The sequence below is a fragment of the Gymnodraco acuticeps genome, unplaced genomic scaffold (assembly GCF_902827175.1).
Source record: "Gymnodraco acuticeps unplaced genomic scaffold, fGymAcu1.1, whole genome shotgun sequence".
Taxonomy (NCBI): Eukaryota; Metazoa; Chordata; class Actinopteri; order Perciformes; family Bathydraconidae; genus Gymnodraco; species Gymnodraco acuticeps.
The window spans coordinates 1,356,167-1,380,424 of record NW_022990526.1 but is presented as its reverse complement, the minus strand read 5'-3'; the positions used below and the strand labels follow the sequence as shown (position 1 = coordinate 1,380,424).

The window sequence follows — 24,258 nt, the reverse complement described above, 5'->3', positions numbered from 1 at the left end:
CCCTCTCTCTCCATCTATCCTCCCTCCCACATATTAAGGTGGGAATAGGAGGTTTCGGTTCTTGGCTGAGGTCCAGTGTTCTGCCTGCAGCGATTCGTGGGGGCTATGTAATGACATTCGTACCACGTCGTGCTTAAATGTACCTCTACATCAGAAGGTCTATGACTCTTTCAGACCAAAAGTCAAACTAACACAACATAATCTCTCAACTCAAGACCTCAGGTCAGAGAAAATGATTGTCTTTTTTCCATCATGTGGGCAACGTCTCATAACCTCTGGAGAATTCAGTGCACTGAATCATGGAACAGTTATACAGATAGTGTCATTATCCCCGTGTAGTGCTCACATGTTGGTGCTCTCATGATGTTTCACATGAGCAGTCAAATCATCTGGCATGAGCCGATCGTAAAGAGGGGATGTGAATAATGGCTGAGGCAAAGTACAAAGAGGAAAAGAGTAATACGGAAACACTTATGGATAAACAGGCGAAAAAGGGAAAACAGACATCAGCTACAAATTGGTTAAAGGATAACATTATATTACTTTTTTTTTAGCTGACGCTTTTAGTCAAAGACACTTATAAGATACATACAAAGTCAATGCTAAAATGAAAATAGATGCAAGTTGTGCAATTGCGCGAGATTCTTATTATCCACATGACACTGTGTCATGAAAGCCTATCAGAGTTGAGATTCTCCTGATGAATACAAAATGGTGGAATAATCTGTTCATTTTGAACTCATACGTGAAGCAAACATTTGCTTATAGCTTTGCTCTGTTAACAAAGCATTGAATCACAATACATTGTTGAGAAAACACACAGCTAATTGGCTCTGAAATTGTTTATATAACAATTGTTTATTTTTTATATAATCTTGTCCCCCATGTGTCTTATTCCTTCTGTCTGCTTTCCCCACTCTTTCTCTGGTGAATGCCTTGAGTTAGTACCTGTCATTTGTGAGCTGTCTGTGTAATGTAGGAACGAATGCCGTATGAATATTACTTTTGCTACTTTCTGAAAAGATAACATATATTCCATATGTCCCATCTGGTTTTAATGACATTATCAAATACATTACAGATCACACAAATCATCCTGATGCTGTGTGACACATGGGCTGGCTTCCAGATGTTTAAAACCAGAATGTGTGTCTCTGCGTGCACGGTGACTGCTTTATTAAGAATTGCTCATCTGAGACTAATGGTAAAATACAACAAGTATGCATATGTGTGTGTATGTGTTGTTTATTTGTGTCTTGCATGAGCATTGAAAGATTGGCATGCTCATACTTTTTGTTTTAAATACCCATGAGGCTCCCATTCATATTTGTCCTCCTTTCATGCCTCTTGCTCATAAAACACTAATTCAATAATTCTTCCAGATTCACACACAGACCAAGCACAAAAAGTCATTTGTTCGAGCAGCATTAACTTTCCCGTCTATATCCTGATGACTTTCTCAGAAACATATGGGGGGGGGTAGAAAAGGAGGAGGGGTAGAAAAGAGAGCAAGAGTGGTGGGATGAGGTGAATGAAGATGTGAGCGTGGAGACAAGAAAGGAGGATTTGATTGATGACAGATAGATTTTGAGAGAACTAGTGAACGGGTGAGTGAATGAAAATGTCAGGCGAGAGATGGATAATGGAACAGTTCAGAGCAGGTTCAAGAAGTTAAGCAAAGATATCCCTTGCCTTGTTTGAAAATGTACTTGATCTTAAAATGAATCTTACTAGCTATTTTGTGTACATTGACATGCTTTATCCCTACATGGAATGATCCAGGATCTGCTCTAAATTATGAAAACAATTTCCTTGGATTATCCTGAGAATGCAGACACGCCCGATATTTAAAACACTTGATCCTCTGGGCCATTGCTGTTGAGTTATTTCTTTCAAACATAACAGACAGACTCTCATTTATGCCCTAAATATTAACAGTGGGAACGGAAAACCCGTTGCTGATTGGCCGCTTGAGGCATGTCAGCTGAGAACGGCCCAAAGATGCTGACACCATCATTTCAACATCAGATAAAGGACCATCACTCTTTTCGTCTTCTTCAAGCTCTCTTGCTGCCCTTTTCTTCTTCTTCTTATGTCTTTCTTTCTCAGGACAGAGGCAGCACTATGACATTGATACCAAAGCCTGTCAAATGTATACTTAAGTCCATTTCAATTGTAGATATCCAAATACTTCTCTGTTCAAAGACCCTAACCCTACATGTATGATAGGGAACACTCCTTAAAATCTTAGCATATTTCTTCCAATCACAAAGATGCTTGAAGGCGACCATTACTTGTAAATCACAGCATAGTAGGACTAGTCGGAACACTCTTGGAATAAAGAGGCGTATATAGATGCCTATATTAACAAACTGTTAATATACATCTGGTTTGTATCCTTAATGTAGAAATGAGAGTACATTTTACAGTATTTGATCAAAAGAAAGGTCTGACGGCCCTTGGCTGATCCATCAGATTACTGCACAGACTGTCTCACCATGGGGGCTCAATAGACCGTTGGTTTGAAGTTGCGCATAAATGTGTGTGTGGAAGACAAGGGAGGGATATTCTACCAGAAGCTACTGCTGATTTATTCTAAACCCCTCCTCCTCCTCCTCCTCCTCCTCCTCCTCCTCCTCCTCCTCCTCCTCCTCCTCCTCCTCCTCCTCCTCCTCCTCCTCCTCCTCCTCCTCCTCCTCCTCCTCAAAGACCCACACTCACATGCAACACACCCTTTTGCGTCTCTCTTGGCATTCAGCTTTGAAGCAGCTATCAAGGGTTATCCAGGAATCTGTGGGATTATGGGCGGTGACAACAACAGCCCTTAAAACATCATCAATAATTGGTCAGCAGAATACTTCTATTTGACTGACAACAGATGTGATTTCAGGGTGGATTCATTGATCAATTGATTTGTTGAACAATTCCCCATTTTTAAAAAAAGATGTGAATTCACGTGCTCTCACTTCACCAATTAAAATAACACAATCTAATTTTTACTGAGCTTAAAAATGAAAAAACCTGATCTACCTTTACACTCACTCACCACTCCTCATTCTTCTATCATCCATCCATTTATTTATTTATTTTTCTCCCTGACTGCCTTTCTCCACAACCCCTGTGTTTTATCCATCAATCATTTCTCTGGGAATTACATCCATAAGCCATACGCAGTCCGCAGAGGATCCCCAGATGGTTAGACTGGATCTCCTGTTTCCTTCTCAAAGCAAAGTAAGCATTTGCACTGTACACATGCATCTGAGTGTGTGTGCATGTATTAAGTGTTCATGAAGGAATAAGGGTTTTACAGCGCAAAGCCAGACGTGGCGTTAGACCGCAGAACAAACATATGTGACCGCTGTGGTGGTGGGAGAATGGCCGTGATGGAAAAAACAGCCGCAACCACTGGAACGCTGCTCTACTTTAATTGCAGTTGAAACCATTTTAAAGAAACTCAGTAATGTCTGCTTCGTTTTCTACCAGGACCCCCATACTGCAGCACACTCAATGATGATTCATCGTGTATTAACACCGCTGAGAGAAAGAAACAGCCTCCAAACATGTCCAACCTGGTCGATACTAGGCAGAACTCTGACCGGTGAGTAACAGAAACCAGATGGGATGTGGAAAGCAGACTCTGCAGTCTACTCTGCAGTGATGTAAGGTATCACTTGGAGACGTGTGCTGATTCTGGCTTGGTCGTAAACCCTTAAATGAAGCCAACTGAGCGGCGGTGGAAATGGAATGGCTGTAATTGCATACACCGGTTGGAGTTTGGGCTTGTGGTCAAGTGTTGCTTCATTTATTCCGTCTCATATGTTTCTCTGCCCCTTCCACGTGTGTGCATGTCGAGGCATGTTTGTCACCTAAGAGCCTCCAGACTCTCTCTAGCCATGACTACTTTGTGTTTTTTGTGCATCTGCTGTTTGATGGTCTGTGCGTAAGTCTGAGCTGTAGAGGATTAGGGTGAGGGTCAGGGGAGGCTAAGCTGGTTACCTACAGATTTCGTTCACATTCAACAATACTTCATTGTCAATTGAATTTAAAATAAAATATTTATTGTTGGATTATAATGTCAATAATTGAAAACACAAAAACATACTTATTTAATTTAAGCTAAACATGTTTTTTTGTTTTGTTTCAAATTACATCATTTACCATCCATAAGTAACCACACTTCCCCGTAAAGTAATTTAAATGCAGTTTTATTGTATGGGAAAGTAATTTGTTTGAGACATTGTTAAAATTGGGATGCCATTCCCATTGTTTTGTTCAAAATCCATATTGTTGACCTGACATCCCCCCTTTTCCATCGCTTAGTAGTGTAGTTGAATAAGTAAGTCTGGCATATAAAATATTGTTAAAAAATAAACAAGTCAGCTAATGAGTCGGGGCCTACCTTATGATTCTTGCCATGTCTGTAGACCATCCAGTCCTCTCCGTTGGTGCTGACCTCCAGCTTGAAGGTAGTGACATGGTAAGCCTTTTCAGTTTCCTTTGAAATGGCGCCCTGGGTGGCAATGCCTGTTAGCACCTTTAAAGTATGGAGGTCCACCTGTTGGCAGGGAGAAGAAAGGAGGATTTATCAAAGACTAAAAACATCATGAACAAAACATAGCAAACAAGCTGACCCTAACCCTATCTGATCTCAATTGAATCTTTACCTTACCCAAAACTCAGGTCATACACTTAAGAGATGCCCTCAGGTTGAAGCTCTTAAAACATCAATTTGTTTAAAAGATGGACATAACCTCATAAATATACACTTGAACTTATCAGCATCCATCTCGTACCTTTTCCACTCTACTTTCATCTCCTTCTTTCTCTCCTCTCCGTGCCCTCTCCTGGCAGATCGATAGTAATGATCTGGGGCTCATTTTAATTTCCTCCCATACAATAGCCATAATCACCTCCCCATCCTGATTGTGGATGCTATAGGCTACGTGTCCGGCATGCTGCTGGCTGTGTTGCATTATACATGGCAAGCATTGTGTGCTTAATGCGAGCTTCAAAATCCTTAATTTCCAGCTCACTCAAGTAGAGACGCATTTGTTTTCCTTTAGCGTGCCCACAATGAGTAGACAAAGCAGAACAATGAAGCCCTCTATATCAAATTTAAAAGTAATAGAACATGTATTTTCAAATATTCTAATACATTTAAAGTAATAGAAAATCTAGGGTTTCTTGAGGTTCATCTGCAACTGTTTAACATGAATACTTCACATGTGTAAGCCCTACATTTACATGAATCATGTTCTCTGTTAGGAAATGAGCTGGAGATCCAAGTCCTTATTAACACAACAAGGCCGAGGTGTAGAGACAGAGAGAGGGTGCAGACAAATAAAGAGCAGAAGATGAGAAAGATTCTGCTGTAGGTTATAACATTTATTCTCCCCTGTTGGAGCTGTTGAAACCTGTAGATTAATCAGAAATTGTTGTGTGTGCGTGAGAGAGTGTGCCGTATGTCCCACTGGGGTATAGTACAAAACACCGGGGGAGGTAAAATGCTGCGTTTGTTATCTGTCAGCGAGACAGGTGTTTTAGATTACTTCCAACACACACACACACACATACACACACCCTTACGGCCAGTCAGGGATCCACCAAGACAACTAATCGATGGTCCGGAACCGAGGAGAGGAATGGATGAGAAGAGGAGGGGTGTGGAGTAAGAGACCGAGAAAGAGAGCGAGAGAGAGCGAGAGAGCGAGAGAGAGAGAGAGAGAGAGAGATGAACCGAGGAGACAGAGAGTAAGAGGGAGAGCACTGCAGAGACCAGAGACCGAGGAGAGTGACTAGCGAGATATAGAGAGAGATTATCTATCGAGCTCTCATAGAGCGATAGATTGCGACCTTCCAGAGAGAGAGGCGCCTAAGTGCGCTTTCCAAGGAAGGGTTCTCATCAATCACAGAGTGTTAGAACAAACGGAGGTCACAGGAAACGCGTATCATCAATCGGCACACCACCTCACTAGACCATACCAGAAAGAACTGAAAGATTGGAATAGGAGCTCCTTGACCAAGTGGTTAAATGACATGACATAAAACTGCAATGCCCGAGCTTGATACTAGCCTCGGGACCATTGTTGCATCTAGTACCACTCTTTTAATTACATTTCCTATTCAACTGGTTTTATTGGGGTGGGATTTGATATGTGCGGTGGCCATCAGATGTAAACATGATACAACTGCCCAAAGCATACACTTGGAGAAACTCAGCTCCGAAAACGCAGCTTCAGAAACAATTCAAATATAAAACACAAATGTGCCAAAACACATGCAAATGCAAAAACCATCTTCACCAACTTTACAACAAATGCAAGTGCAAAATGCTGCAAATAAAAGAAACGCTACATAAGCTCAAAACACAACTGAAACGGGGAAACTATCAAGCGCTTGTTGACATTCAGGCATTATGAAGTTGGCCAACTGAAAAGGTAAGTTTTATTGGCTTATTTTAACAATGTGATCGCATGATTCCTTCCGATATTATTGCATAGCTGCTGTAATATAGTTAGCTAACCTAGCTAACCAAGTCATTTGAAATATAACGCATAATAACCTACTGTTAAGAAACTGGCAAACTGTGCCAACGATGACAGTGAGTGCCCTTGTGTTGTTAAGTTGGTGAAGATGTTTCTTCATTTAAGTGTTTTGGCACATTTGCATTTCTGTATCTGCATAATTTTTGATACTACAGAGCGTTTCTCCTAACGAAAAGGTTTTGGACCGTTGTAGCGCGTTTGCACCTGTCGTCCATCATAGGTTTGTGTTGCAAATCACAAGTACGATTATGAAAGACACTGAGGTGCACTGTCAGTTTTCAAATAAAGGCTGAAATGCATAAATATCTTTAAACAAATATATGGAATGGAATTGAACTAAGTGCCCTGGCGAGAGATTTAAACCACACACTTGGCCCTTGAACCAACATAGCCACACACACATGCCTGACTGGCATGGGCACATATCAACAAACACACACACACACACACACACAAACACACACACACACACACACACACACACACACACACACACACACACACACACACACACACACACACACACACACACACACACACACACACACACACACCACACACACACACACACACACACACACACACACACACCACACCACACACACACAGAGACATGTACCGATGAACCCACACACTCAGTTATAAGAGACCAGGGGGTGCATGATGCGAGGAAGAGAGGCATGTTGGCATTTATGACAGCTGCTTGTCAAGAAAGAAGGTTGCACGCACACACATACACAACTACACACCAAAGTACACACACATACACACACACAAATGCAGGGTCCTTGCTCTCTGCTAGGTGCTAACGCAGGGGAACAGCTGAGAGCCTCAGTGGAACGCAGCAACCTCACCACAACACCGGTGACCAGAGTGAGACTACATGAGAGGAGCACAAGCCTATAGCCAACCATCAAGACAATTTCAGGCACAAATCTGATGTGTCATGAACAATTAGAATTATCGACTTGTGATTGAAAGCCTCCACCAATCAGTTAAGTTGGAGTTTGTATGTTTGTCATAAATATCATAATGTTATGGTTTAAGCATATTAATGATTGTGTTATTGCTGGATACTTGTTTGGTGAGGTCAGAGTGACCCTGAACCTTGAGCAACAAAATCAAATCAGTTCATCATTGAGTCCAAATGGATGTTTGTTTCAAGTTTTAAGAAATTCCCCCCAGGCTTTCCTGAGATATTGCGTTCCCGGATGGACAACCAAAACATAGTGCCTCTGGCCATGGCTTTTCCAGGCGCAGATGAATAATACACATTTAAATCCGGGGTCTATCCATGGGCTAAGAGGACCAGTTTGGCAATCTGACATAAAGGGGAAAAACATTCAAGAAATATGGAGTGTTTCAAGCTATTCATGTTGATCAAGAATGTCAGCTAATTCTGAGAGTATGGGCCGGAGAGAGTGAGCTGTCAGCTGCACTGGAGGTGAAACAGGAAGGAAGCGTGGAGCTGATGGGGCCTTGGCCTCATGCTGTCTCTTGGCCAAGTTCCCTTCCTGTGTTTGCCTGGCCCAGACATCGGCCCCAGTGGAGCTCTGACAATCAGAACTACTGCTTCTTTTCCACATTTGTCTTTGGCTATCTGTAAATGTGTTCCAACAAATTAACAGAAGAAGGGCTTGCTTGGTTCTTGCCACTTTGAGCAAAACACTCATTTATCACTGTCTCTGTACACTGAGGAAACGTTTGATCATTACTCAGAAGCAGCATCTCTTGGTTTGTCTAATCACAGGCTTTAGAAAAGATAGAAAAAGTATGCTGCACAAAAGAAAGGCTTTTTTGTGCCAGTTTTTTTGTGGTGTTATTGTGCTACAAGTCAGAAAGGCTCTCGCTGGTATCCTGAACCAGATGGCGAACTCTAAGAAACGATTCAGGCGATGAGGAGAGTTTCTGACTCTTGAAACTCCTTCGGCACATCTGACATTGAGTACAGGAAAGGTTCAAACTGATAACTTAATGAAGGGAAATCATGAGTTGACGCCTATTTCACAAAGGCAAAGTAAAAACAAAACCTGTGCGCAGTCTTCGCAAGGCTATAGGAAGGTGACACCCAACAAGATAATCTGTTGTTTATAGAAGGCCTCACTCTGAAGAGCGCCTTGCAGGCAGGTTGGAATTCATTCTGTCTGAGGGGTGAGTGAACCTCACACTCCCTTTCCCCTCTCACCCAGACAGCCTCATAACTCAAGCTTGGCACAGGGATGGCAGGAAGTTGGCACTGTGATAAAGTACAGGAAACAATGCTTTACCCAGGCATCTAGCTGCTAAACCTTGATATCACTACACCTCCCACTCACTCTCTCTCGCTCTCTCCAACATACGCTGTCACAAATATAGCTGTGGTGAAGTTATTATGTGCGACATGTCAACGCAAGAGAAAAGATGCTATTAAAGTAGGAGCAGAATCTGTTTTTAGTTTAGGCAGAGTAAACTTTTTTTCAGGAATAAGATTCTGTATTCCAGGATTGGGATCGTGGATTTGTGTCGTATCACGAAGAATGAATTTCTCCAAGAAATTATTTTTGTATTATTGTATATTTTTAAGTTAAGTTTATGAACTTTTTTGTAACCTTCCACATACATGGTTGTTGTATCCAATATGTGTTAGCACAATCGTATAAGTTATGGTTGTTGTTTGTTTTGGGGGGAGGCTTCTTCCTGTTTTTCCTTTTTCCTTCTTCTCTATTTGTGATTTGTGGACGGTTATGTAGTTATTACATGTATTTGAGTATTACGTTTGGTATGTCTTTTTTATAATGCCATAAATACATTAGAAAATACAGCTCGTTTGGGGCTACAATGCCTCAATGAGGCCATGTCATAATGAACACAAAATAAGCTCCAGGTAGCTAAAGTACATTTGAGGACAAACTGTTACCTGTATGAACTCCCTGTTGCTGTCTTCATTGGGCGTCCATCCGTTGTCATGGTAATTGAGTCGGGCCTGTCGAGGCAGCCAGTGTTCATCGTAGAAACTCGACGAGGCTGTGATCTGGTCATCTGTGATCTTTCCTGACTCCATACCGAAAGCATTACTACAGTGGAAAGCTAAGAAGAGGAAGAGCAGGAGAGAGGGAGGTTTAGAAAGAGATATTTCCAATATTCTAGTATTTCGTGAAATAAAAAGCCTAAATTAGACTTACTCTCACTGACTTCCTTGTGAGTCATGTTGTATCGAGCCGAGAAGCCATCTTTAGCCACAGCCATGTCCGTGTGGAAGGCCAGAGAGAGAATCCCAGTGGACGATTGGATCTCAGGAGGCACCCTGATCCCACAGTATCGACCAATCAGAGGGCCCACTGTCGATCAGACAAGATGTATTGGATTGGTCAGTGTGTTATCTGTCGGCAACTTATGCATTTCATCATTTGCTGTTTTTATTGTGTAACTCATGATGCTGGTAACACAAGACATCACATCTCATTCCTTTATCAATCCCTTTATCCTCACATGTGTTTGCTTGTCTTCCCTTTCTCTCACTATCTCTATCACTCCCTTCTCATCGCTCTGCCCTCTCATGTCATCGCCTCTCATTCCTTCATGTTCATAAACTCAATCTCTGGCCTTGCCATGCTTTTACAATGTGCACTATATATAGTATATGTGTGTGTAAATCCAGGGATCTAAGTGATTCCTCCACTGTCCTCTTCTCTAATACCACAACTTGTATGTGTCAACACAAACAGATGAATATGATTTATAGCCCTGGGGTGTGAGTGTGTGTGGGGTGGGAGCACAAATAGTAGTTTCATCCTGCTACTCCCTGACTCCTCTCACACACAGACACATAGATACTGTACACACACCAGGAGCCTTGTGGAGGAGGAAGAGGAAGAAAATAGCCTCCAATCGATCAGCGCTATTGATTTTCTTACTACCCTGTTGGAGCGGGTGGATATTTGAAATAGGGCTCTTGAGCAAATAACGGCAATAACTATTTTCTTGATGGTGGCACGGACAGAGAAAACAAAAGACAAAGAGAAGAGAATCTCAAATCCACCAAGATGATTTCTGTAAATAAACAAATAACCCATGTTTGTATGTAATTCTGGTTGAATAAATGAGATTTTATTTGGAGGGTTTCATTTTTATTATTTGTAGCTTACAGGCAAAAACGGTGCTATTTCTCCATCTCCCACTTTATTTATGACTTCAATCTTTCCATAATAGAAGGCACATTTGTCCCTTGCCTCACCCCATGCAGTATGTGCTCAGGCAGACAGTTAAACCAATGGCATTGCCCCCCTTCATAGCTTCATAATTTGGATATGTGACAGTTTTGATTGGAATGAGTTAAGTAGCCACTGTAGTAAAACACAAACGCACTGTGGCGGCTCATTTCCCAATACATTGAGCTGCAAATAGGCTACACTTGGCTTATAGCTGTGACGCATTTCAAAATAACTAAACTAAAGGAGGACCAAGTTTGTCTTTCTTTGTCATCCAATGCGCGGCATGAAACAGGTGACTTAAATACCAATAAACCACACCAATATGACAATTGCTGGAAGTGCTAAACAAATACAAATAAAAGGTGGTGTAAACAAATACCAACCACAAACACTTCATATCCTTGTTTTTGCTCACTTCACGTTAGTGGTTTATTGCACTCACAACAATCAAGCTAGAAGTGCCTTTTAATTTTTCCTTTGAATGAATACATCTTTCAACTTCTGCTCCCTTCCGCCATCACATTTGACAAGAAAGGAACGTGGCTATTCTTGTTCCCTGTCCGTCTGTCTTTTATCTTGTCTTCTCTTCTTACTTAGGACTATAGGCTCCTTTCTGTTTCTTGTTTCAACCCGCTCTTTTCTTTGTACCATCTCTGTGACTTTTCTTCAATCCTCAGGCTGAATTCATACCGAAAGTCATTTAAAAGAAGAAAATAACCATTGTTTTCTCTCCTTTACTGTACACGTAATGTTGTTCAGTCTTTTCTGGGAAAGTTCTAAGTACCTTACAAGATTTGTGAATTAAGCAATAAAACAAGGTCTCCAATCAAATTGTTCCATTTCTGAAACCTGGCCTAAATATGTCACAAAAAACTCAAAATAAATAGTTAAACCAGAATAGAATGGTTTAGAACACAGAAATCTTCCTTCCTCTGCCATTCCCAGTTGCCTCAGTTCTCTTTTTTTCTTTTTTCTTGAAGGCGGACCAGAGGTCTTCTGGCCTTCATGTATTCATATCTACTTTTTCCTTCCTTTGTTCCAGTCCACCCAGCAGTGGAGGAACCTTTCCTTGCCCTTCTTTTTCTTTCTACCTCTTCCATCTCTTGAAACCAGATCCAAGATCGTTGCACTTTAGAGTTTCTAAACTCTTCCATTCCTTCCAGCAGCTAAAACAGAAATATCCGAGCCCTCTACCGTTCCTCCTCTCACCTCCCCTCTTTTCTCCCTCCTCTCAGCAACACCTATTTTATTTCCCCCATGAAACGCTATGTTGTTTCTCCACAGAAGGTGCCAACATCCTATCCTGCCTGTAAGCTTGGCTTTCATCTACCAACGCATTGCCACTAAAATAGTTGCAGTCAATAATGATGTAGGCAGGGCAGAATTTGCAACATTTTAACTTTACTCTATGTTTTGCCTCCAGAAATGGTTGAATCTTTGTTTAACACCTCTAAAAAAAGATCCTCAACATCAAGAATTGCCACCACTGTCTAATACAGGGGTGTCCAAACTAAATGCGGGCCATTTTGAATCGGTCCTCAGCAAATTCAAAAAGTATAATGGAATGCGGCCCACACATGAAACTTGAGCTTGTCTTTTATTGTATTATTGTATTACACAGTAGTGTTCATGTGTTAAGCCCACTTTCAGTCAATTCAAGTTGAAAATGTGTTCTAACAAATCTAAGTTGATAAGAAAAAAGCCCAATAAATTATTTACATAGCAACCTTGAATTATACCCTTCCTATTTCCTCTCATGATAAGCAATCTAATGCTTCTGTTTTAAGGAATGAGCTGCTAACAAAATTAATGAAACCCTATGGAAAGCTGTCATGTAGGCTTTTGAATCAAGCATCATTTACATACATTTGATTGATTTTGATAACTTATAACTTCACTTATGAGGCAATAAACCTGACCTCTAGTGAGTGGCCCAGTCCTTCAAATATTTGTCTGTATGTGGCCCTCGGTGAAAAAAGTTTGGACACCCCTGGTCTAATACGACCCATAATCACATCAAGTTGACCAATTTCTCACCTCCTGGGAGCCCGTCCCACACTTCCAGCCAGTCGTATTTGCACTCTCCCTCTCCACCCGGCAGGGGGTCGTTCTCCAGGTCAAAAGTGAGGAAGGTGAGGATCACATCCATGCTGGGAGGGACAATGATGATGAAGGAGCACTCAAGGTTGTGGGGGTATTTGTCAGGGAAGCCTGGGGACTCAATGAGACCCGTGGGACTGGTGAAGTTACGGGAACAGTCTGAACCTGGGAAGAACACACAGACATAAAATATATTTAGAGACATATTGAGCAGAAAATAAAAAATAACTGTAGTTTGAGATTTAACAAATGAACGTTCAAGGGATGATACCTCAAAATAATGAAATCATTGTCAGAAGTTACTCAGAGGTGCTGTTTTGTTTTCAAACTGCCTCACAATGTTATGACTCCCAGTATAGCTATCCCGCTTTATTGACCAAAAAGAAGTCTGGCTTTACTCTGAATCCACATCATGTACATTAAACAAAGAACAGGATGTATTTAGAGCCCAGTTGGGTTTTGCTGAACTTGAAACGGTAGTTTTAATGTAGACGTGAATCTTGCTGATAGAAATCTCACTCAAGGACTTCACAATGGTCAACTAGGAGGCACGATTAACGGAAAACGAATTGATTCAGGTTTACCAGCTAAAAAAAAGTACATACATTTTAACAAGAAGTTAACCCCGTTGACAGGGGTTGCCAGTCTCTGGCACTGTTATGTTGGGGGTCGCGGGCTGAAAAGTTTGGGAACCCCTGCTATAGAGGTTGAAAGACCAATTGTGGGTGTCGGTAGCAACAATGTGCGTCTACTTGTGTGTCTTGAGTGTACATCAGCAAAATGCTAACCCTAACCCTAACTCGACAGGTTCCCGGGGGAAACACAGGGGCAACATTAACTCCAAAGAAACATTGATATTTGCGTATTAATAAATAGTTACGGAATTCAATTAAAACAGCAGGACATACTAATAATGTAATGTTTGTTTATTTCCTGAAAATGTATGGTTTCATTATGTTGTTTTTGTTCATTTCTTGATCAACAAAAGGCACATGCATCAATGTTGAGAGATCAGATTGATAGGTTACTGAAACATATGACTGAACCGTTACGGGTTTGGTGCCTTGCTCAAGGGCACCTTTGTAGTGCCCAAGAGGTAAACAACTCTCTAGCCACCAGTCTACACTCTTTACTTGGTCAGAGATTGAGCTTTAGCTGTCCTGAATAAAGACAAGAAGAACACTGGAGCTTAGGGAGACAGAGCAACAAAGGAATGAAGATATGATAAAGATGTAAACAGAAGGGACAGATAGATGTAATCTGTTGATAGTATCATGGTTGGGTGGTCCAGTAGTTATGAGAAACAAAAAAACACACACACACACACACACACACACACACACACACACACACACACACACACACACAGACACACACACACACACACACACACACACACACACACACACACACACACACACACACACACACACACGCACACACACACACACACACACACACACACACACACACACACAGACAGTGATCTGGGGGTAATCTGGAGCTCTTCCTTTCTGAATAACTGTAATACCCTCTCTATTAATACTCACACACACATGCTATGGAGTGGATGTGGTCACAGCAACTGGACCATTATTCCAGTCTACCCAGCCATGTATGACCAAGGACCCAGACACACACACTCTCTGTCTAAGCCTCTTATGGTAACCCATTTCTCTCCAGTCTGTTCGACTGTCAGCTATTGTGCTGGCGTGCTTGCATGAGTTTGTGAAGAGAAAGTGTCTAAGAGCACATTAAGAGAGAGAGCGTGTACTCTGGCATGCAAAGTGCATTTAAACGTGTGTGTGCGTGTCTATGTATAGTTAGGTGTAACAATAAGTCTGCATCAGACATGTTTTAGCCCCATTTTGTGTCTGTCTCGAGGGTCTATGACGATTTTACTCCCATGTTGTGTTCATAACTGGAACAAAAAGTGTCTTCTTCTCACTTGTGTGTGTTGGGCTTTGAGTGCTGTCAATATTGAAATTGGTCTAGAGCTAAAAACGGCTAGTTTTGCTGGAAATCTCCATGGAAACTATATTGCTAAACCGGACGAAAACACAAGCAGAATGTGTGCGTTAGGCCCTGCACTTTCATGATGAAAACAAACTTTTCTAGGTGTAGCCAGGAATATTGACGTTGTTATTTTCCTGTCTCCACCCTTCCTCTTCTATTTTAATTTTCAATCAGTTTACGTTTGTTCCGGAATTTCACTGACCCTCCACCGCAGCATCCTAGGGTAAAATATTCCAAAATTTGTAATATGGCCAATATAATGTGGTGTTACATTTTACAGAAGTTGAAATACATTTTAAAAAAAAGCCTGCCCATGTTGGTTTGCTTGCTAATCTATATGAATGCCTATCAAACATGTATGTGATTGTCCATTTTCCACAGCAACCAATGTATTTATAGTGCATCAGGGACTGTCTGTCTGTCTTGATCCATCCCCGTTTGTCTGTTTTTCTGTCCCACTTCCTAGCCTCATTTGCGTGTTATTGTGACCCCTCGTGCAATGATCTCATATACAAGCAAACACACACTTGCACGTGGGCACACACTGTCTCTCACTGGGATCCCCTTGCGTCTGGCCCCCCTGCAGAGTCAGTCGCTGGATAGCGCCGGTCTGCGTGAGTAAGAGCATGTGTGTGTGTGAGTGTGTAGTGAACGCCTGACCAGTTCCGTTGCCGGCAGCAATTTTATTCCCTTCTCATTACTTCATGTTCATGAACATCACCAAAACACTTGTGCCCTCCTTTCTTTCTCAGTCTGTACCCCTCTCCAGATTCTCTCACACGTCTGTCTCCACCTTGTCCCTCCTTGTTTCTATTTTTAAAGTAAACTGAAACGCAAAAAAGGAATGTATTTGAAATACAGTATGTTTAAACTATTCCAACCAGCATGTTGTCTCCCCTGTACATATTTCTGATTTCTATGACTTTTGTCCTGTTCAACTTCTCTCCTAATTAATTTCTCCTTTCCTTAGAAAATGGTTTATCGCACTTCTCTTCTTTTTACTGATCTTTCCAACTGTCTTCTCTCCTGCTGTTCTTTTTTTTTACCATAGTCCCATGTACCTTTTCATCTTCCACAGCTCCATCACTCCCTTCCCTCCCACTGTCTCATTTCCTATTCTTTTCTCCTCACTTCCCATCTGTTTGAATTGGATGACTGTGAAAGAAACACGTGTTTCACTATGGGGTAAGGTTAGAGGAAGTGTGTATGTGTGTGTGTGTGTGTGTGTGTGTGTGTGTGTGTGTGTGTGTGTGTGTGTGTGTGTGTTGTGTGTGTGTGTGTGTTGCCGGGTAGATCTAGCTCTGGTGCTTATGGCTCAGTGATCTTGGGGAGACAAATCTGTCAGTGTGTGTGTGTGTGTGTGTGTGTGTGTGTGTGTGTGTGTGTGTGTGTGTATGTGTGTGTGTGTATGTGTGTGTGTGTGTGTGTATGTGTGTGTGTGTATGTGTGTGTGTGTGTGTGTGTGTGTGTGTGTGTGTGTGTGTGTGTGTGTGTGTGTGTGTGTGTGTGTGTGTGTGGTAAGCTGGCATGCAGACATATACTTTCGTTTAAACTGTCGTTCATGCCAATGGGCTATTAGTTGGATCAAACCCATAATTATGCCCTCCTTCTCTCTAACGCAAACACACAGAGAGACACACACACCGCAGGCCCACACACAGTTCCAAACCACAGCTTGGGTTTTCCATACATATGGTTAGATTCCACCTCAGTTTCATTTAAGTTGCAGGTTTGTGGTGCTGAAACTGCCCTGACATTATATTTCAGCCTCTGTCACTGAATCACAGCAGGGATTTCCCCCCACAATAAACTCCCTTTTCAACCAAATTAACGCTGACATATGAAATCCAACTCTCACAAGAAAACCACCCCTTTAGCTATTCCAATGCAATTTGCTAAAAGCTCCTACAACCCAGCATTACTTTACTACAAGTAAATCAGGGAAATATGTATTCTTGATTTTATCGTGCTGGAGAGTGTGCCATAACTCTAAAGACTGCCTGTTTTATTCCAATCACCTAAAACACTAAAACACTAACCCACATCAACAAATATTTTTCAACAGAAATGAACACATGAAGTTTGTCTGTGTCCTGTTTGTGCCGTTGGCATTTCATTTAGTTTCTGCTGTCACTAAAACACAGAAGTGCTTCTCTTTCATTTATGGCTCTGCATTATTTGTCTGATGTTGATAATATGAAATAAATTACTTTTTGAGTAACTATCTTGTTCAGAGACAAGCAGCACTAAGCACTAAGCTTACGCGCTGAGCTAACGCGCTGAGCTAACGCACTGAGCTAAAGCGCTAAGCATGCTATATATCCCATAATTCCCATTTTTAAAATCCTCTCTCAGTAAGTGGCAGTGTACAAATGTAAAAGATACATTTAGGCAAAGGCACTGCTTGATTAAAATATATTTCAACGCATTTGTTTCCTCTGCACTATTTACTAATTAATGCTCTTTATGTTTTTCATCTTTGTAAAGCACGTTGAAAAGCCTTATGTTGAAAAGTGCTAAACAAAGACCAAGGAAATGAACATAGGTGTACCTCATCTGTTGTGCATTTTGAGGGAAATTACACCTCTGCTGTTTGTTTAATTAGCCCTACCACAGAGCTCCTTTTCTCTCCACACTGGGTCAGAACTGGATCCACTTTCCCCAATGAAAGCCAGAAGAAGAATGAGGGACCAATCTGATTGGTTGGATGGTGTAATAAACTGGCTAGATGGGTAGTCGGACAGAGGCAGAGAGGAAGTGCCTAAAGGTATTTGGTAGAAAGTAAACAACAGCAGTTATTGGAAGGACTGTCACGATAGCTTCCACATTATACCCCCTGAGGAGTGTGTGTGTGTCTGACTCACAGAAATCTGTTCACACAGTTGAACTAAGCAGTTTCGCTTCTTATTAAGGTCCAAAGCTAGTCTCCATAAGGTAAAAGTGTTACAAAATAAGGTTATGATTAGTTTTTTTGGTAGAGGTTTGGGCAAATCATAACCTTATTTCTTAACGCTTTTGGTAGAGGTTAGGGGTTAACATTAAGGCTAAGGTAAGTGACCAGCAAATGGATGTAAGCCAATGAAATGTCCAACTAATTGATACAAATAGTGTGTATGTGGGTGAGTGAGTTAAAATGTGCGTGCAGACATGCAAGCTGCCCTGCATTTGTGAGTAACTGTCCAGCCAGCATCAGTGCATTCATATGTGTGTGTGGGTGTGTGCACGCGCGCGTGTGTGTGTGTGTGTGTGTGTGTGTGTGTGTGTGTGTGTGTGTGTGTGTGTGTGTGTGTGTGAAGAGTTCTGGGTCACAATAACAGCTGGGGGCACACTGCCTAGACAGTGAATGGTGATTGGTCGCCACATTCCGGATTGCTGTGATCCTATTGGCTTTCATTTTACTACAGTATCCATAGAGCAAAACAAGAGAGCTGTAAACAAAAACAAGTGTGGCATGTGTATTTGTGTTTTTGTGTTCAAGTAGTCTTGGTGTTTGCACTTAATTTTGGCATTTGTTACAGTGTTTGCGCACGTCTTTGTTCAAGTGTATGTTGGCATATAGGGTTAGGGTTTATCAGCGCAATATGTAATAGGTCCATATTTATAATCTTTCTACTGTATGTGAACTTCTGTATGTTGTGTAAATGTAACTGTAGAATGGAAAGGGTCAGGGTTAGCCCTAACACATGCTTGCTTTTGTTGTTTTTTTACATGTTTTCTAGGTTAGATATGCGTTTCTGTTCATGTATGTCTGCCCGTTTTCAAACTCATTAGACTGTTAATCTTTGAAGGGTCCAGTAATTAGGACACCCGGAGAGTGGGGGACAATCCCCCAAACATACACGCACACACATTCTCATTACTCTAAAACACAGACCCTAGCTACAGTAAGGGATTGTGGGATTGTAGCAGTGACAAGGGGATGATGGATTAGAAAGGAAAAATGCAAAACCATTATCAACACTAGAAAATGGTTACTAGAATATATACTAACTATACTGACATATATACTATACTTTTTATTTTTTAAAGCAGCTTGGTTTAATAATTATAACACCAATTTAAACAAGTCATGACCCACGGAAAATGCTGTCACTTAGTAATCTCACTAAATAATAGAAAATGCTTCAAGTAACAGAGATTATAAAGTAAAATGGCGAGTGAGTCCCAAAAAAGTGATTTGAAATGTGTTTACTCCAAAGTGTATTTTCTAGACTTAATTTAATATACAAAAAGAAAAAACTGATAATATAAAATGTTCTTAAAGACAAAAATAAAAACCAAAGACCAGCGATTATGTAATAAAGACAAAACAAATACATTTAATTAAACAGTGCCTCTATCCTTATTTCCCTCCATTTTCTGCTTCTAGTAGTGACAGTATATATGCTATCAAATGAATGCCTTGGAAATACAAAAGAGAGACTTTTCAATTTTCTTTTGCAGTCGGTTGAACGGAACAGAATGTGCAAGGGTAGCACAGACAGAAACATATTTGACGGTTCACGATGAGGCTATACAGTCAGTATAACAGACACACAAAATAAATCTAGTCACCCACGTAACCAGACGTTCTGCTGCACCTTCCAGGATAACAAGATCTTGCTAGCAGTATGGCAACAGCTTGAATGTTCCAAATGGCTTCATTATTACTGCCAGAGAAAGCTAGACACATAAATACACACACTCACACAAAGTTACACAAACAGAGACTAAAGAAGAAGTACAGTATATATGCTAATGCATATATATTTATCAATCAAAGCAGACGTCTTTCCAAACAGAAAGGTTTTTTGCATGTGGTTTATCCCTCTAAACGAAGTCCGTCCAAACCAAAAATCAGAATAGGTTGTTTCTGCAAATGCCACTCAACAACATCTGTTTACACTCAAGTGCAACAGCCTACACATATTGTCCAGCCGCTGTTGGTTTAAGGGGTTTCATACCGATTGTCAATGTGGCTTTCTTTCAACAATAACCACTCTTGTTCCATGAACTTAAACCAAGTACTTATTTGAACCCAAACCATGATCGTTATTTAAACCTACCCAAACCGTGACTTTGAAATTGTCACATTTCATAAAACAGATATCATTTTTAACAAAGATTTGTAACAATTATGAAAGGCAAAGTAAATCCTATCACCCTAACCCTAACCTTGATTTACCTAACCTTAACAAATCCAACCAGTTACAAACCCTAATCCCAACCCTTTTAAATAACGGTCATACCTGTTTGTTTTTTTGTTTTTTCTTGTACTGAAATTGTGAGCCGATGTTTACGATGAATAACTAACTTATGTTCGTATTAAAGCAACTCTCAATTTCTAAATGGTTCGCATTAAACTATGCGTAAGTGTTTGATGCTTAAAATGTAATTTGTACAAAATCGATTTTTATGGTTCACAAATCTCTCTCTGTTTGAATCTCTCTTTATCTCCCAAGGGTGCTAGGGTGTGAACACTGACACCCTTGTTGTTTTTAAGTCTATCTGGTGGACTCTGTCTGGCAAAAAACACACACACAAGAACTCCCAAAAGGCTGGTGCCAGCGAGTGAGAAACACCGGCAAGCGCACGTGTTGTGTTAGTAACTTCATCCCTCTGTGCATATATGTGTGTATGTGTGTGTGCGGGGGTGTCTCTGGGGAACATGGCTCAGGACTCAATTAAGCGGGCATGTGTGGAATGCTTTCAGGGGGAACGGGACAAGATGGCTGTGGGGCCGACACTATGCGCCCCTCTGTCTCACTCGCCCTTGATCTCAATTGGTCTCGCTTTGGCTGACCCATGGCAGCGTGAAGGGGAGCCATGTCAGGCACACACACATGTACACACACACACAAAGTGCCATGAAGGGGAAGGATGTCTCGCCTGGACAGTCTAAAGGGCTCTCAAGGGTCCTCTGCCGTGTCTCTCGTCTCTGTCTCTCATGACACCGGGGAGATAAACAAGACTTGGTCACCTAATGAAGCATGTTGAGTCCTCTATGAGTAGCTTGTAATACAGTTGCTAATAGCCTATTTGTAAAGGTGAAATCCTACCAAAATCCAGTTAACTTTTGTGAAGTCTGTTCATGCGTGAGGGTTGTTTACATGGATAATGTGCCCCTTGAGGATCTTGGATTCTCAAAATATAGGCTTTAGGTAGAGAATCGCTTTATCAGGAAAAAGTATGTCACATCCAGGGGCCCCCTGGAGTCCTAGGGTTTAATCACAACGCTCACTGTTTGAGTCTGGCCATTATCCCCAGTTTCTTTCTCCATATGTTCTTTGAACTCTCTACTATCTGTCTACAGTATGTAATACAATTGGGAAATGAATGTCAATTTTCTGCAGACGAACTGCTAATCTGTTTGCGCCTTCTTCATTGACTCATATATAGTGAATTATCAAGGTCCAAAACATTCACATGAACTCGTGATTCGAAATTCATTTCTGAGGATAAATAGTACAGTATTTATCTTCTCAGTTAATTTAGGATTTTTCTACAAATCACTCCATTTGCATTCTATGCAAACCTGCTTCTGCGAGACAAAATAATGTCTGTAAAAAGTAATGTTATTTGAAAAAAAAGAAAAAAAGAAAGAAGGGCATTCGGAGTGTGAAGATCTGCCTGCCAAGGCCAAATGCCCTCTCTAGCAATCTTAATAAAAGTGAAAAAATAATTAGCAATTTAGACCTGTAATCCAGATCTTCTTCACATTTTAAAATAATTGGCCATGGCCTTCCTCCTCTTTTATAAACATAAAGATAGCTAAAAAGCCAAATGGCAGAAGTACATAACAGAAGCAACCACTTACCGGTTTTGAATATTTCGTAGCGCAGCGAGAAGCCCGCCCCTTGGTGAGCGTAGTCGGATACGAACTTGATGTGGAGTGAGGCACCAGACGATATGATTGGTGCAGGAGCGATGTTGCTGCAGTGCTTCCCCAGAAGGTCAGCGGTCTCTGAGTTCCCATCGTGGATCTCTACATAGTCATACCTGCAGAGGACCAACAAATATCATTAGATTAGATTACATTTAGCAGATGCTTTTATCTAAAGCGGATGACAATAAGTGCAATAAACCGTAAAGATAAACAAAAACAAGAAACATTCAGGTATATTCGCATCAAATTATTTTTGGGGGGATTTAATAAATCAACCTCCTCCAAGATTACATGCACTACCACAGGGGTATTATTAACCTATGCTTGATATCTACTGTACGTTCTTGATGTACAGACATTTAATAAATGTCCTAATTAGGTGTTCTGTGGGGGGGGAGTAAACATACTTTGATTTAAGGAACAGGAAATGGTTGAATCCTTTCAAACTGCTTTGTCTCTGATATTATTAGATTTTCTTTTTTTCTTCATTCGTTTTTTCTTCACATGGGATTCGGCTACGTAACGGAAGCTACGAGCAAATTGTTTGCATCTACTGTATCAGTGGCTCGAGGGACTTCTGAAAGCACCGTTACCATCAACCGAGGCGTCATTACAATTCCTATGAATGCAGCAAAAGACATCAACAGTTCACAGATGGTGGAGGAGGAAAAGCACCACCTGCATGAAGAAAAATAGAACAAATAACTGCGCGGCAATAGAGTGATTATATACTCCAACTGATACCGGATTCATCACCATTTTATAGATTTTATTACAAACAAAAGGAGAGCGCACATTTAGAATGACGTACTCCCTTTCATCTGGCATTGATTCACATGTGTGATGCACTTTAGAAATGCTATGAAAAAATGAATCCTATCTCACACATTTAACTCATTCTGAGTTACTTGTTATTGTGTGAATTAAAAGATTCATGCTATTCTGAATAAAGGCAATGATATGCCTTCAAAAGAAGCATTTTGTAAAATGAAATTGATATGAAGAAAGAAAACGTGTCTATTGCTTTTTGTTACACTATGGGGTCAAAGTGAGAGTGTGAGAGCTTTTTGAACTGCAGATGCACCCTGCAGCCTTTGATGCTAGAAATTGATTAATCTGGAACAAATGACTCTAGTTTACATCTTTTCCCAGGTCTAATTCAATAATGTTTGTAACTCAGCCGGGGGCCTTCAGTTCTCGGAGAAATTCACATTTTCTACATTTTCCAGTGGATTTAGGTCACTTTCCTGGTTCTTCTTTCTTTAGTAATATCTCACAGTTTGTGTTATAGGGGGACTCAGCAGACACATAACTTCCTCAGTGTCTGGAGACCAAGGACACACCTGCCGACTCTAAAATAGATTCCTGGACAGAAATTCCTTTGACTCAGAGTTAAATTACTTCCATCTCAATCGTGTTGTTTTCTTTATATCAAAGATACATTGATATAAAAGGGGTGCTTTTCACTATTTTTTACAATCCATGTCCAACCCTTAACTAGAACTAAAAACCAAGTCAGTTGTTGAATTTTAGGGACTAGATTTGTGTCAATAGAATTGCAGCAGTACAATATCAATAGTTCCATAATAAAGTCCCACTCCTAAAAGGGTCAAGATGATGTCTGTATCTGCATGAGACCCTGCCTCTGCCTGTATTCCCCTAATTGATTGTATTACAGGGCATTACTGGGTATCAACTTTTATAAAGAAGTACTGACCGGGTACTAGATTGTGAGCAATCATCCAAAAGGCAGCTTTCACCCCTGGTGAGAAACGTAACCATCGTAAAACCGAAGGGGAGGGGCTATCTGTGAAGCCGTGTTTACAGATCGCAACTGTCAAATCCTACCCATTGTACCTTTAATGTGGCTGTTTGAATAGCGATTAGAGTAATACTTGTACACACACAAAGACACTGAAATAGACACAAAATGTACACATGCTCTAGCTAACAGACATATCAATCGTGTGTGTGTTGTGTGTGTGTGTGTGTACGCATTTGTCTTATTGCCTCTTGTCTTGTAACACAAAGACACAAACAGACCAGACAATTGGAGCAGATTGAACTCACAAAAGAGTGTGTATGTGCAAGCAGTTATAGTGTGTGTTTTTTGTCAGGTGGATAAGCTCCTGACATAATGATGGTCCTACACCTCCCACACTCCCATCATGCTTTGTGTCTGTGTTGCGTGGAACTAACACTACAGTTATGACGCAAGCTCTCGCAGCACAGCGAGCATGTGTGTGTGCATCTGTGTGTGCGATGCTACAAGCGTGTGTACGTGTCACAGTTCCTGTCATATTTTCCCAAGAGAACGCCTCGTCCCTGCGACAGTTTCTTCCTCCTCTTTTGTGAAACGACAACTTTGTTTAACGGCTACTCCTTCCCTGACAAGATCTCTTTTTCTACTTCTTCCTGCCTTGCTCTTTCTCTATTGTTTTAATTGTTGTCTTTTATCCATCATTCCTTGAATTATTCCTTTTTTCTCTCTGTCTCCTTTTCCTCTAAAGCCTTTCTGTCTGCTGTCAGGCAGCGGCCAAGC

The 24,258-nt window shown here is 41.0% G+C and overlaps 1 protein-coding gene across 4 annotated transcripts in view; it reads right to left on the bottom strand.

Moving 5' to 3' along the window:
- The window catches only part of LOC117553372 (neuropilin-2-like), a 112,591-nt gene that overhangs the window by 50,269 nt on the left and 38,064 nt on the right, over nucleotides 1–24,258 (bottom strand). For all 4 annotated transcript variants that reach the window (XM_034227264.1, XM_034227266.1, XM_034227265.1 and 1 more), the window contains exons 3-7: nucleotides 21,648–21,829; nucleotides 12,773–13,000; nucleotides 9,707–9,862; nucleotides 9,442–9,611; nucleotides 4,400–4,555 (exon numbers count right to left, since the gene is read on the bottom strand). In XM_034227264.1, coding sequence (XP_034083155.1) covers nucleotides 4,400–4,555; nucleotides 9,442–9,611; nucleotides 9,707–9,862; nucleotides 12,773–13,000; nucleotides 21,648–21,829 — 892 coding nt within the window. The remainder of the gene's footprint in view (nucleotides 1–4,399; nucleotides 4,556–9,441; nucleotides 9,612–9,706; nucleotides 9,863–12,772; nucleotides 13,001–21,647; nucleotides 21,830–24,258) is intronic.